General features: G+C 38.1%; 1 protein-coding gene across 1 annotated transcript in view; it reads left to right on the forward strand.

Moving 5' to 3' along the window:
• The first annotated feature begins 613 nt into the window (after nt 1-613).
• Nucleotides 614-16,438, forward strand: part of wnt2 (wingless-type MMTV integration site family member 2) — a 40,152-nt gene continuing 24,327 nt past the window's right edge. Inside the window, 5 exon segments of the mRNA XM_059335792.1 lie at nt 614-696; nt 2,878-3,098; nt 13,785-14,062; nt 16,137-16,292; nt 16,294-16,403. Coding sequence (XP_059191775.1) covers nt 614-696; nt 2,878-3,098; nt 13,785-14,062; nt 16,137-16,292; nt 16,294-16,403 — 848 coding nt within the window.

The raw sequence follows: 16,438 nt of genomic DNA on the forward strand, positions 1-16,438 counted from the left end.
CTCCATTTTGTGCCCTGAAATTGAATCTGAGCTGGTTTGTGTGACTGACGTTGGCTGAGGGTGCTGGATGAAGCCTCCCCCCCTCTCCTCCCCCCCCTCTCCTCCTCCTCCTCCTCCTCCTCCTCCTCCTCAGCCAAGCCGGCTCCTTCCCCCCTGAACGCGTCGGTGCAGTTTGAGTGAAGAGCCCCATCAGCTTGGACCACATCTCAGAGCGGCGGAGCTCCGGTCTGGACGCGGGCCAAGCCTGTCTGGTGTCAAACCAGCCTGAACAGATACTCTCAGACATCTCATTTCTTCACCTCATTCCTGAGACGGGACTCTGCCCACCCCTTGTGTAAAGCAATTTAAACCTGATAGCACATCATCTGCTCTGAAGATATTTACTGGACTATTAGACAACTCGCTTCTTCTTTATAAGCGCTTCGCCACGGCGCACAACACGAGCCGCTCATGGCTTTTACGCGCGAACATCCCACTCTCCTGTGATGATATATATATATATTTTTAATACAATCTTAAACTGGAGATTCACGACTTCTCTAATGTCTTATATTTTTCTTTCATCCGTGGAAATGCTCCGTCCGGATCCATAAAGGACCGAAGTTTGGTTAATATGAACTTATTGCCAAGTGGAATATGTTTTTATTTATCTGTAGCAATCTGCTGGCTGACAGCCGAGGTCGATGCGTCCTGGTGGTAAGTACTATGTCTTGTTTTAAACCTTTATTTAAATGCAAATAGCCACTCTTTGCATGTCTTATTTTACGCGTTTTTACGCAACAACACGCGCTCCAGTTAACGTTTTTTTAAAAGAATCTGTCGGATTTAAAATGCAAATGGTGCGACATTTTATCTCGTATTGTTTGCAAGCTTTGTTTGATTATTTTTTTTATTATATAAATGTATTAATTACCCTCAGAACCGTTTCATAACGACCTTTTTCTTTTTGTTAATTAGAAATTTCCAGAGATTAAGTAACGGAATTCCCTCCAGGGTTTTCATAACTATTTTGTACTATTTATACTGAAGTTGAAGGAGTGAATATTTGGACGGATACGTTTACAGGATAAAGTCATTTGATATAATTTAATATCTCTTTGTTTGCTGTCTTTCGCTTTCTTGCAAAGATTCTGTTTCCAGAGTCCAAACTTCACACCGCCGCTGATACTCACAGGCTGTTTTGACAGATAATTTTTCTCAGTTCTCTCTTTTTTCCCCTCCTGCTGCTGCTCTGGTCTTTCTTTCTTTAATCACTGAGGGAAATCCCTGCAGCATGCAACTGTTCAAATTCCCTGCCAGTCTCTCATCACCTTGTTCTGCAGGTACACGGGGAGTGTGGACTTGTTGGGAGTGATTTCAACACAAGCTCCTCAAGAAGACACTTTTTTTTTACCTTGTCACTTTATTATCTTTTTCTCCCCTTTTCTATTTCTGCATAAGTTAAGTGTTTACCTTCCTCTGCAAAGCTTTAATGCATCTAATGTGTGCAGTCCTGTATTGAGTTATTTGCACTTCAGTTGATAGAATAAGTGCAATATTTTATTTAATTTCTCTCTTTGAGATCATTGAGAAAATTCACTGACCAAATCAGTTCACTTCTGCCTCTCCAGATGTTTTTGCACACACTTTTTGCACTTTCCAAAAAGCAAAAAGACACTTTTTTTACCTTGTCACTTTATTATCTTTTTCTCCCCTTTTCTATTTCTGCACAAGTTAAGTTTTTAACTGGTCTGCAAATCTTCAATTCCTCTACTGTGTGCAGGCCTGTATTTAGTTATTTGCACTTCTGTTGATAAAATAGATGCAACATTTTCTTTAATTTCTTCTTTCATTGAGAGAACTCTGTGATCAATCTGTTCTCTTTAACCCTCTAGAGTCACCAAAAGCACCAAATCCAGACTTCTTCATGACATCCAGACTAGAAAACAAAGCAGCGTGGAGCCCTACTGTAAATTTACCTCTAAAGTTCTGGCTGTAAACTCCATGAGGCCAGTTTCAGTTTGATGATGATATACCAAGTAAAACTGGAGACAAGCTCAAATATATTTAGTATAAAATGATAGAACTGGATGTAACCCTCTTATATGTTAGATTTGACACCTTTGTTCACATTTGCAACATTTAAAATTCTTTATTGAGCATGATAGTATTTTGAAAGTAAAAAAATTCAAAATCACATTTTATGTTGGACTAAAGGACTAAAATAGACACAAAATGACCAAAAAAGACACAAAATGACTAAAAAAAGACACAAAATCACTCAAAAAAGACACAAACTGACCAACAAAAGACACAAAAAGGCAAAAAAAAGGACACAAAATTACCAAAAAAAGGACACAAAATGACCAAAAAAGACACAAAATGACAAAAAAAGACACAAAAATAGGCTCAGACCCCAGAGGGTTAATCTGTCTGCCTGTCCAGATGTCTTTGCACCATTTCACCTTCCTCGATTATTGTTTAAAACATTTTAACAAGTGTTCATCTCTCTCTATCTGTCTGCTCCTCCACTCTGCAGGTACATGGGGGGTGTGGACTTGTTGGGAGTGATTTCAACACAAGCTCCTCAAGAAGACACTTTTACATTGTCACTTTTATCTTCTTCTCCGCTTTTCTATTTCTGCGCAAGATAAGCGTTTCCTCCCCTGCAAAGCTTTTATATCACCATGTGAAAGCCTGTATAGGGTTATTTGCACTTCAGTTGATAGAATAAGTGCAACATTTTCTGTTTTGAGAGAAATCAGTGACCAAATCTGTTCTCTTTGATCCATCTGCCTGTCCAGATGTTTTTGCACCATTTAACCTTTCTTGATTAATGTTTAAAACATTTTAACAAGTGTTCATCTCTCTCTATCCGTCTGCTCCTCCACTCTGCAGGTACATGGGCACGCTGGGCTCCCAGATGATGTGCGACAACATCCCCGGTCTGGTGAACAAGCAGCGCCAGCTGTGCCGCCAGCACCCCAAAGTGATGCAGGCCATCGGGGCCGGCATGAAGGACTGGATCTCAGAGTGCCAGCACCAGTTCCGCAACCACCGCTGGAACTGCAACACCACAGCCCGGGACCACAACCTGTTCGGACGCCTGCTGCTGCGCAGTGAGTGCTAGAGCAGGGAGAGGGGACATACAGTCATGGAAAAAATGTTGTTTTCTCCTTGCTTTCTTGTTCATTTTAATGCCTGGTACAACTAAAGGTACATTTGTTTGGAGAAATATAATGATGAGAACAAAAATAGCTCATAAGAGTTTAATTTAAGAGCTGATATCTAGACATTTTCCATGGTTTTCTTGATAATAACCAGGTAGATTTTTCAAACACATGCTATTTAATGTGTTTTATGGTTCATTTAGTGCCTTTTTTTATGTTTAATGGCCTCATTGAACTTAAATGACTATGATTTATGTCTTTTTCATGCTTTTATAATCACCTTTTTCCATGGTTTTCTTGATAATGATATTGGTTATTATCAAGAAAACCATGGAAAATGTCTAGATATCAGCTCTTAAATTAAACTCTTATCAGCTATTTTTGTTCTTATCATTATATTTCTCCAAACAAATGTATCTTTGAGGCTCAGTCCAACAAGAGAAAAATGAATGTTTAAACAGGTTTGGAGTAAATAGAGAATCACATCATTGGGAGCTAATTTCCCCTCTAAGATGTTAAAGTTTAGTTACTTCATCTCATGTGTATCTTTATTATCTGCCTCACTTTGTCTCTGAATTACGTCTCTAGACATCAGAGGAAAGTTACATTAAATTCAGGCAGTGAAAGCTTAATAGGGCACTCATTGAAATACTTTCAAATTCCAAATTTCAACCCTAGAGAATATTGGAGGATATTACATACAGCCAGAATGTGTAAAAAAAAACATACGGACCCGGGGGAGGGAGGTAATATTTTGAGAACAAAGTTTACGAGATTTAAGTGGCAAAGCTACGCAGATTTATGAGATTTAAAGTGGTGAATCTGCGAGAAAAATTTTGCTTTTTTCCCCGCTTTCTTCTCGTAAATCTGCAAGTTTTTTCGCACAGATTTGCCACTTTAAATCTCTTAAATCTGCGACTTTTTTCGCACAGATTTGCCGCTTTAAATTTCTTAAGTTTGTGACTTTTTCTCTTGTAGATTTGCCACTTTAAATCTAGTACATTTGCAACTTTTTTCTCGAAGTATTACCTGTTCCCATACAGGTACTTTTGTAGCGGCTAACCAACAGAGTTGCCAACTTAGCGACTTTGTCTCTATATTCAGCAACTATTCAGACCCCCCTAGAGACTCTTTTTCGAGTGTACGAGCCACAATCTGAAACTCAAAGATAATTAAAGCTGCAAGCAGCAATGAATGGGCCCCCAAGCAGAGTGGAGCCGTCGGGGAGCCGGCCACACCAGGTCCACCGATCGTTGAAGGGGCGAGGTAAACGGACTCTCTGCTGAGTACACAGACACCTCATGCAAGTCTCTACGACAAACAGTTTATTAGTTAGAAAAGGGGGCATGGCTAATCAAAAAGGGCAGGACTTTATGAAATATTGTTATGTAGAACTGTTCAGTGATGGACCATCATCATGTATGACAAGTTTGAGGCAGATTGGACAATGTATGGTGAAGTTATACAGTGTCGTGTTTTATGCCAAAACGCCATATTTTGCCACCATGCCACGCCCCCATAGTGTTACGGTCTGCAAAGCTTTTAAAAACCTTTGATGTCAAAGGCCTTTTGATGGTACTAAACAAATCTGAAGTCGACCGCATTAAATCTGTAGGAGGTGTTTGTTAAAGTATGCGGCGTGGAAATGGCAGAAAACGTTTTGCCATTTTTGATCCAAGATGGCCGACTTCCTGTTCATTTTTGGGTATGGCTTCTAGAGACTTTTTGGTGCGTCTTCCCATGATACATGTATGTACCAAATTGTGTGTCTCTACGACAAACCTGTTTTTTCGGGGATCAATTTTGTTTGATGAGTTTTGGAATATGATAAAGCTCTGAAAAACTCGATAATTTGCCGTTATAATAATAAACAGACTTAATTAAATCCTTTTTAAATGACCAACAAACATCCAAGTGTTGAAGTGATCTTACAGTATTTAAACTGTACTTTTTCTTGATGTACGACTTAAAAAATTAATAATTTATCAGGACTGTTACATTCTTCTTCTCATTGGCGAATCTTTAAAATCTGCATACCAGGAGTCAAACCATTACTATAACAAAGTTGTTGCCCCTCAAACAGACTGACAGAGAAACCAGTCGGCTGCACCGACGTGATAAATGTACAATTGTAAAGTGAGACAAGGTGTGGAATGTGATCCAACCTCTGGAAGAAAAAAAAAAAAAAAAGGACATATCTGCGAGGGAAACTATCTGTTTCCCAGAAAGCCTTGGAGAAAAGTCGCAGTAAATCAACACTTTAGAAAGCGATTGTTTAGATTTGTCAGCATTAAGTTTAAGATGTTTGTTTCAGCGAACAGATCGGAGCAACGTTAACGTGCAACGATCACACAGGAGATTTGGTTGCAGAAGTTGCCAGCAGCACACAATGACCTGGAAACACGAGCCAGCAGATCCTGTTGCAGACAATCCAGCCACTGACTTTCTATTCTTAGTCGTGCTGCGTTTAAAGACCCCCGAAGTCATCAGATCATGATTTAGTTCTTTCTGCATCTCATGTCAGTTACTGCAGGGCAGAGCCACAAGGACAAACATGATACAGCTGAAATGATGCTGATATATATATGATATATGAATCATTTAAGTATTAAATATCACACGTTGAGAGGTTGTTTTCATGACAGTTTTCTTTAAATGTAAGTTTAGAGTTGATCATTTTGCTTATACAGTCCTGGAAAAAGTTATTAGACCATTGTTTTCTTCAATTTCTTGTTCATTTTAATGCTAATATCTAGACATTTTCCATGGTTTTCTTGTTTTAAAAAAAATATTAGACTTGTTTTCTCCTTGCTTTCTTGTTTTTTTTTAATGCCTGGTACAACTAAAGGTACATTTGTTTGGACAAATATAATGATAACAGCAAAAATAGCTGATAAGAGTTTAATTTAAGAGCTGATATTTAGACATTTATCATTGTTTTCTTGTAAATGATTTCGGTTATTATCAAGAAAACCATGGAAATGTCTAGATATCAGCTCTAAAATTAAACTCTTATCAGCTATTTTTGTTGTTATCATTATATTTGTCCAAACAAATGTACCTTTAGTTGTAGCAGGCATTAAAATGAACAAGAAACTAAAGAAAACAAGGTTGGTCTAATCATTTTTTGCATGACTGTAGTTCATTTAGAGATGACAACTGTAAAACCACAATATCTCAGCGTGAGAATGTTCCACAAATAAGATTGTAGAGATAATAAGTGATCATTTAATGCAATACTAGCTCTATAGGGTATTGCACTTCAGTACTTTTGTCGTACACAAAAATCGAAGACTCTCGAGAACCAAGAGGTGACATTTAGTGTCTGTTTGTTCTCATAATATTAACTTTACCTTAAGAATTATCTACTCATATTTTACCTAATTTTTGACTATTTTATGAAGGTTAAGTTCTTGTTCAGCTGCTGGTGTTTACACAAAGTGAAACATTTGAGAACATGTTTTTTTCAAAGTATCGTTTTGGTCCCAGTATTGAAACTCAGGTATCACATCAGCCTTTTAAAAACCTGTGTGTGTGTGTGTGTGTTCTTGTACTTCCTACATATTGAGGACCAGAATAGTTTTTAACCAACAGAGTGAGGACATTTCGGCCGGTCCTCACTTCTTTAAAGGTTTTTTTGAGATTTCAGACTTTGTTTTAAGGGTTAAAGGTTACATGATAATGATAATTAGCTGAAACTGTATTGTGTGGTTACAAAACTAACTATAATTATAGTGAAAATGTCCTTCATTTTTGTCTTTGTCAACTTTTTTCATACATAATGAAGATGGATAAGGCAAGGAAATAAAGGCAAAATTTACTGTGACCTCTTTTGATCTATCCATTACAAAAAAACTAAAACTAACACTAAAACTAATAAAAACTAAATTTAAAAAAAACTATAGCATTTAAAAAAAAAAATACTAAACTAAAACTAGCAAACTCACTCTAAAAACTAATTAAAACTAACTGAATTTGAAAAGAAAAAGTCACAACGAAATTAAAACTAAAACTAATGAAAAATCCAACTCACTATTCCAATGAGGGTCCTCACAAAGATAGAAGTACAAGACTGTGTGTGTGTGTGTGTGTGTGTGTGTCGGTCCAGCAGCTTTAGTTGAGCGTGCCTAACGAGGTTAATGAGGAGAACGCTGAGAGAACACGACACCAGAGAGGAAAAAAAACTCCTCCTGTGTAATTGTTTGAAATTAGCCGGCTGACATTGACAATAAGGAGCTTCTGACGGGGGCCGGGGGCCTTGGCGTGCCGTGATAATGCTGTGTGACGCGGCCGGGGCCCGGCTGGGAGGTCCGAATACCACACGGCTGATTAGAGGCCCCCGACATGAAACGGACTAAGTCGAAGGATCCGCCTCGCGGGTTAAATCTCAGGGCATGGGAGAGGAACATCAGGCCTGATGATCCTCTGCTGCCTGGCAATAAAAAAAGATTAGGACCTGTTAGAACACGCCCTCCCAGCAGATACAGAACCAGTCTCACTACAGTGACACGTCTAATTTGACAGGATGCTCAGATCTGTCACTGACGCCCTAATACTCGTTACTAGGCCTGTCACATTTATTACTATATCGACTTATCGTTCGAAATATAAAAAGGACACGATAGGTTTTTTCTGGACTCGATATATCGTTGTTTACATTAGTGATGTGTCGGTCGCAAACGAGCCGGTTCAAAGAGCAAAATGTATCATAAATCTGTTGGAGGCTGGTGTTTTTCACCCTCTGGAGTCTCCAAAAGCTACAAATCCAGACTTCTTCATGACATCCAGACTAGAAAACAAAGCAGCGTGGAGCCCTACTGTAAATTTACCTCTAAAGTTCTGGCTGTAAACTCCATGAGGCCAGTTTCAGTTTGATGATGATATACCAAGTAAAACTGGAGACAAGCTCAAATATATTTAGTATAAAATGATAGAACTGGATGGAACCCTCTTATATGTTATATTTGCAACCTTTGTTCACATTTGCAACATTTAAAAAAGAATTGAGCATGATAGTATTTTGAAAGAGAAAAAAAAGACACAAAAAGACACAAAATTACTAAAAAAAGACACAAAATGACCAAAAAAGACACGAAAAGACATGAAAACGATTAAAAAATGGACAAAATAGCCCAAGACTCCACAGAGTTAAGTGAACGACGAGAGCCGGCTCACGTCCGTCAGCCAGCCGTTCTTTTTTTTTTTTTTTTACTTTTCTTGTTATAAAAAGTACCTGCAGGTGCTACAGATGCTGGGTGTCACGTGAATGCTGTGCGAACCAATCATGTGAGGATTGACAAGGATCAAGGATATGACAATGACAGAAATAATAATAATAATAATGTAATATAATATATATATAATTGGTCTTCCTCAATGCCAATCTGCCCTGAAAAATACTGATAAAAAGTTCCAGTTAGATAGATGATGGTGATTAGTTCATAGAGACACCTAAAACCGTTGGATGCTGCTGTTTTGCACATTGTATTATATTTATTTTTATTATGTTGTTTATTTGTTATTATTTTTACTCTATACCAAAAACATTTTTTTTGTCCAGATGTCAGTAGTTGGCATTAACAAAGCACATTTACTTGATTGGTGTATTTAATTTATATTTTTTCAGTACTTTACTTGTTTTGTTAAGTGTGTGTGTTCGAATTTAAAAGAAACTGTCAATAGCTGTCCTTTTAAATTTCTATGCTTAGGTTTTTATAGCCATTTTCTATCTGCTTTGTGTAGCAGAGTGGTTCTTCAAGCCAGTTAGAGAGTTACAAGGGATTTTACAACTTTAAATGCAATTGGCTACATCAATTTATTGAAATTTAAGTGATATAGGTATTCAAATGCAAATCACAAGTCAATGGCTTAACAATTCCAGAAAGTGGGGTACAAATTGCCAAAAAATATATTTTTTTCCAGCTTTTCATATGTTATTTATGATAAAAAAAAATGTTTTATCTCAGGTTTTTTGCTAACCAGGGCCTGAGAGTCTTTTTAATGTGTTTTGATTGTAGTTTATTTATTTATTTTATATATTTTATATATATATTTTATTCATCTAGGATATTTTAATATTTCTTTTACAAAATTCAATTCCGATGTTTAATATTGTTGAGATTTAAAAGTTGGACTTGGATTATTATGCTCTAATTTCATTATATCAGTGGCTTAAAATTATCCTAAAATTCAGCATCATGATACTATCGTTTATCATGATAGTTTTTGGGAAAATATACCGTCCTAAAAAATGTGTTATGGTGACAGGCCTACTCATTACTCCTTTAAAGCCCTGATGCTGTTAACTCATTACTGCCTGGAGAGGAGACGTTTATCTCCCTCTTCATAACATTTATTTTCCACCACAAACCCTCAAACCCCCAAAAAAGTGTCTTCTCTTGACTCTGAAAAGCCCAAATAAATCTCTTCTTCTGCACATGATCAGAGGATAAACTGCACTAATGACCTGACGTGGATCTTTAAAGTGGTGGGATTACTTTTATTTGGATAAAGTCAGAATTTCAGTAATTTCTCATTTGAACGAGCTGAGTAGGGAATAATTAACTGAGACAGTAGCTGAGACACAAACATGATGAAACTCGGCCAGAAAATGTCTTTTTTTCCTTTTTTGTCTCTGTGGTTGTTCTGCCTACTTAAGGCAAAACTGAGAAACATGTTAACTTTTAAATAAGTTATCGATCCCCCTGATACCAGTGATGGAATGTAACTAAGTACATTGACTCAAGTACTGTATAAGTTTGATGTACTTGTACTTTACTTGAGTATTAGCATTTTATGTAACTTTATACTTCTACTCCACTACATTTAGCCGAGAGCTTTAGTTACTTTTCAGAAGATTTAACATGAAAAACATGATCAATTTAAAGCGATTAGACTTTTTTTAATTAAACCTCATAACAGTTTATTAAGTAGATTAAATCAGCCCTACTGACATAAATGCATCAATACAAATAATCTAATAATATATTTAGAACATCTGAGTGGGTCCATTCTGCATAACGAGTACTTTTACTTTTGATACTTTAAGAACATTTTGATGCTGATACTTTGCTTACTAGCAGCTTAAGTGGTACTTGGTACTTTTACTAGTAGGGAAAAGTACCTAATGGAAACTCGCCTATTATGTTTTTCTACTGTATTCGAATGTGTTGCATAGAGTGAAAGTGAATGGAAAGCGAATATTCACCAATGCACCAATTATTTTTGCACATTTTGCGAACATGCTCTAATTCTATGCTCTTGTTGTCTCACATAACTAAAACTCTAGAGGAGTAAAAATAGACTGTGTCTAATGATTTCAAGCAACATACTGAGGGGGATCCCCAGATTTATTATCTACAGTCATGGAAAAAACTATTAGACCACCATTGTTTTCTTCAATTTCTTGTTCATTTGAATGTCTTCTACAACTGGTCCATGTTTTTTCTTGACAATAACCAAAATCTTTATCAAGAAAACCATGGAAAATGTCTAGATATCAGCTCTTAAATTAAACTCTTATGAGCTAGTTTTGTTGTTATCATTATATTTGTCCAAACACATGTTTGGACTTTGGCCTTTCGTTGTACCTGACATTAGAATGAACAAGAAAGCAAGGAGAAAACAAGTCTAATAATTTTTTCCATGACTGTATCTTGAAAACCTCTGATCATGATGACTAGACAGTAAAAGGACAGCTTACAGATGTTTAAATCTGGATTCAGACACCTTTTCCATCTTTTTCTGATATTTAATACATAAAACAACTGATGAATCAAAGAGAAGACAATCAATAATCATTACTTGCAGCTCTAAACATGCTATGAATCCACAAACTGTCTCTGTGTGGTGGTGATGCTGCAGCAGAGGTTAAACACACACACACACACACACACACACACACACTTTCCCTGCTCAGCCTTTGATCTCTATCAGATCTCTCATCGGTTACATGTGGAGAGAGATAAGAGTTCTCCGTCAGGGCATTGCTGGTAATCGTTAGCTGTTTATCCATCTTGGAGGTAGATGAAGCGTTTTTTATTCCATGCCTCACATCAAATAAAAGCTTCCAGCAGGCAACAACAAACACAGGTCATACAGGTAGCAGCGCTCGCCAAATATTTGAGGATCTCTGTGTGTTTCTGGGCTTAATGCTGCCGTCAGCCAGACGGTGTTGGGAAACGCCAGATCCATGATCACCACAGATAAAACTTCTTATTTTCATTTCACATCAGTGGAGTTGAATGGTATAAAGACGGGTACCAGTAACTGTCCAGCAGATTTCTTTTGGTTCAGACTGAAATATCTCAACAACTGTCCGATTGTTGCCATGATATTTGGGAGATGGATTCATGATCCCCAGAGGATGAATCATACTGACTGACTTTTATTCTGGTGCCAGCATGAAGTTGCCTCTTGTGGTTTTAAGTTAACTGTTGGATGCGTTGGCAAAATCCTCTGGCTTTCAATCATAAGCATTGTTTTAGACTTTTAAAGGCAAATTCACAAAATGATTGTGCAGCTTCTGCATCTGCTAAACCTGCACAATATAACCTGCACAACTCAACCTGCACAATATAACCTGTACAATATAACCTGTACAATATAACCTGCACAACTCAACCTGCACAATATAACCTGCACAATTTAACCAGTTCAATTCAACCTGCACAATATAACCTGCACAACTCAACCTGCACAATATAACATGTACAATATAACCTGCACAATTCAACCTGCACAATTTTTTAAGTACGTGCAAAGTGTAATGCACTCTTCATTGCACTGTCAAGCAAATAGCATCTCAGTGGTTCTGTGCGATCTGCAAGCATTTTCATTAGGTCATATGCAAAGATTTGGTGCAAATCTATACAAATTTGCCTCACGTCAGTCCACAAAGTTCAGCACAAATAGCCACAAAGTTACAGTAAATATATGAGCATATTCAGAGGGTTGGTGCTAACAGAATCATTTATTTATTAGAACTTGTCTGAGTTTTAAATCATGCCACCTTAAATACTTAATTAAGTCATTAAAGTTATATATTAAATAAAAAATATTGAATTGTTGGAGGTTAAAGCCTTTTTTAAGTAGGCTTTACGGCTTCTCTCTTTTGTTTTAGTGTGATGAATCAAATCTGGAAACAGTTTCTGTTTGATTATGAGCTTCTTGCAGCTCTTTTGCTAAATACAGCACATACATGTTGTCAACTTGATGTTGTTGTTTCATTAATTGTGCGATCTGTAAGAATTCTAATAAGGTAAAATTCTTACATTTGGTGCAAAACTGGCACTTTCTATGCAAATGTACCTCACACCAATCTACAAAGTTCAGAATAAATAGCCACAAAGTTACTGAGAAAATACGAGCAAATTCAGAGAGTTGGTGGTAACTGAAGCATATTTATAAGAACTTTCCTGTGTTTTAAATCATGCCACCTTCTTTTACAGTCTGAAAGTGTGTTTGAAAACAGACTGGGATATCAATAAATACCAACATTCCTCTCTGCTACATTTAAATTCTTTGCTTGAAGTTTTCAGAAAAGCTGCTGCACCTCGGCCAGAAAATTTCTTTTTTTTCTTTTTTTGTCTCTGTGGTTGTTCTGCCTACTAAAGGCAACATTTATACTGTAAAAAAGGACAAATTTACTCAGCTGCACAACTTTGTGAGCTTTATGAGTTATCATATCATTTGTGCAATACAGCTGCATCTCAATACATTAGAATATGATGGAAAAGTCCATCTCCGGTAGTTCAAGTCAAATAGCCCCAACCAGGGGCGTTCCTGGTGGCACACCTGGTGGAGCGCGTGCCACGGAGGCCCAGTCCTCGTGGGCGGGCGGCCCGGGTTCGGGTCCGGCTCGGAGCCCTTTCCCGCATGTCGTCCACTCTGTCTCCCCCTTTCACTCTCAATATCTCTCTCTGTCAATAAAGCTACAAAATGCCCCAAAAAATATCTTTAAAAAAAAAAAAAAAAAAAAAATAGCCCCAACCAAGTATTGAGTCATATAGATGGACATACTTTTCAGAGGCCAACATTTACATATTAAACTTTAATATGTAAAATTTGTAATATAAACATTTTTTGAGACACTGAATTTTAGGTCTTCATCACACTTTCACTTTGAAGTTTGGGGCTATTTTGATGGGTTTTGACTATTTTTCATTCTGCCTGTATAAACGACAAACTCAAAAAACCCCACATAAAACCCACATATAAATTACAAAAAAACATACATAAAAAAAACATAAAAACACAAAAAATACACAAAAAATGACAACAAACACATTTAAAAACACAAAAAAAATTCAAAAAACACACAACAAAAACCTTTTACCTTTGCTGAAAAAGAGTTGATGCGCTAAATTGGACATGGAAACTTCTGGAAAAGCCAGAACTTTAGAGAAAAGCTGACAGCAGGGCTCCATGCTGCTTGTTTTTATGTTGCTACGTCATGAGGTGTCATGCTCCGGTGCTTTCATGGACTCCAGAGGGTTAAAAAATGTGATTCTTAAATCATCTAGGATTTCCTATGTGCATTTTGTGTTTCTAATAAATGACATTCCTTTGTGCACAACATGAAAACCTAGCAAAGACTTGCCTTTTGTCAGAGATGTGTGCTCCTTTTGTTTGCAGGCAGCCGCGAGGTGGCCTTCATGTACGCCATCTCCTCGGCCGGTGTGGTTTACACGCTGGCTCGCGCCTGCAGCCAGGGCGAGCTGGACTCCTGCTCCTGCGATCCCACCAAGAAGGGCTCGTCCCGGGACGCCAAAGGCTCTTTTGACTGGGGCGGCTGCAGCGACCACGTGGAGCACGCCATGCGCTTCAGCCAGGGCTTCGTGGACGCCAAGGAGAGGAAGGAGAGAGACGCCCGGGCGCTCATGAACCTGCACAACAACAGAGCGGGCAGGAAGGTGAGCGGGAACCGAGCTGAACACCTGGAGGAGTTATTTAACCTTCTGAAATCTTCGGCTATTATGTCATGTTGGTATCAGTTTTTTCAGCGTTACCTCACCTATATGTCCTAATAATTAATTTTTAACTTTGACTTACTTGAACAAAATTTTGAACCCAAAATAAACTAAGGAAACATAAAATCTGATCTTGAAAATGATGTTTCAATGGGGTGGTCGGTAGCGTAGTGGGTTACGCAGGCGCCCCATGTGTAGAGGCTACAGTCCTCACTGCAGCTGGCCCCGGTTCGAGTCCCGCATCGGATGGCCCTTTACTGCATGTCATTCCCCTCTCTCTGCCCCCTGTTTCCTGTCTCTCTTCAACTATCCTGTCCATTAAAGGCATGAAAAAGCCCAAAAAAATACATTTAAAAAAAAAAAAAAAAGAAAATGATGTTTCAAAACACAGAATTTTAAATATTGCAAATATGAATACAATAAAAAATATAACATATAACAGATAAAATGAGGATAATATCTAGTTCTATATTTTATTCTAAATATATTTGACAATATCTCCAATTTTACTTGGCTGAATATCATCAAAAAAAAAATCTGGCATGGAGTTTCAAGCCAGAACTTTAGAAGGAAATTGATGGAAAGACTCGACGTTGCTTCATTTTTAGGTGTTCACGTCATCCAGAGGTTTAAAGGATTAGATTCACAAAACATGTTTCTGAGATGGTGTTTGACTCTGAGAACATGAAACTAGTTTGTTTCAGTGCAACAAGTGTGTGGAAAAAAGATCCCGAGCTGTACAATAATAATAATAACCATACAAATATATAGAAGATAACAGAGAAAAAATGGTTAAAAGTAGAGTTTCAAATAGTTTAAACGACACAATCATGGAAAAAATGATTAGATCACCCTTGTTTTCTTCCATTTCTTGTTCATTTTAGTGCCTGGCACAACTAAAGGTACATTTGTTTGGACAAATATATTCATAACAACAAAAAAGAGTTTAATTTAAGAGCTTTCCATGGTTTTCTTGATGATGATATTGTTTTTTATCGAGAAAACCATGGAAAATGGGGGGGTGAGGGGTGGCGGTAGCCAAGCAACCAGGGCGGCCACCAATCAGGGCAGGGCAATCAACTGCAATCAACTACTGTGGAATTTGACGCCAATGAGAGGTGGAAACAGGTGAAAATTCCCCTAGAACAGAAAGTATTTCTGGCCAAACCATAATTCCAATCATAAAACTGACTTCACTTCGAGCATCCTGAGTTCTTCCTGAACATCTACATATGCATTTTGTGAAGAAAAATGAAGAAATAGTCTTTGTAGAGCGATCAAAAGAAACTGGTACTTCTGCTTTCCTCCAGAAATGTTTCCTCCTTTTTACCATGGCGGTCTATGAGGCTGTGGGTGGTGTTGGTGGATCAACTGTGCGTCCTACGCCCAAACTATAACTCTGACAGCTTTAGCAGACCAATGTGAGTGAGAAGACGAATCCACGTTTCTATTTATAAATTATTTCTTTAGAGTGCCATTTGCGGCCTCGGGCGCCGTTTCCAAATGTATTTTTTGACAATTTTTTTTTCTCCCTCTCCACTCTAGCGATGATGTCATCCACTCTAGCCTCTCCATAGGGTTACATTGGGGGGATTTTTTGGCATATTTTTGCAGAATAATTTGAAAACAGCAAAAAAAGTTTGCTGAAACCCTTAGAAAAGTCATAGAACACTTGTCATGGCCAGCTGGTCAATTTGATACCTTTTAGTGTATGTGTGACCAAAACATCTGGAGGAGTAGTTCACCGAAAAACAACACGGAAGAAACGGAAGAATAATAAAAATAGTCCCGGTGAATAGTAGTTAGTGTGCTTTTTGCAAGCAAGCACACAAAATAATAAAAATAGTCCCGGTGAATAGTAGTTAGTGTGCTTTTCCAAGCAAGCACACAAAATAAGCCCATGGAATAACAATTAGTGTGCTTTTGCAAGCACGCTCAATAAAGTGGCTCAGAATCATTTTTATTTGGATTATTTGTAGTTTAGGGTGACCTCGTGCCCTCTCTCTCTCCTCTGCAGGCGGTGAAGCGCTTCATGACCCTGGAGTGTAAGTGTCACGGGGTCAGCGGCTCGTGCAGCGTGCGGACCTGCTGGCTCGCCATGGCCGACTTCAGACGCACGGGCGACCACCTCCGCAAGAGGTACAACGGCGCCGTGCAGGTGGCCGTCAACCAGTACGGCACCGGCTTCACTGCCCGCACACACACACTTCAAACGGCCCAGCAAGAATGACCTGGTGTACCTGGAGGACTCGCCGGACTACTGCATACGGGACCCACGAGTCAGGTCAGCACCCTCCAAAAAAATAATAAAAAAGAATT

This window comes from Centropristis striata, chromosome 6, assembly GCF_030273125.1.
Source record: "Centropristis striata isolate RG_2023a ecotype Rhode Island chromosome 6, C.striata_1.0, whole genome shotgun sequence".
Lineage (NCBI taxonomy): Eukaryota > Metazoa > Chordata > Actinopteri > Perciformes > Serranidae > Centropristis > Centropristis striata.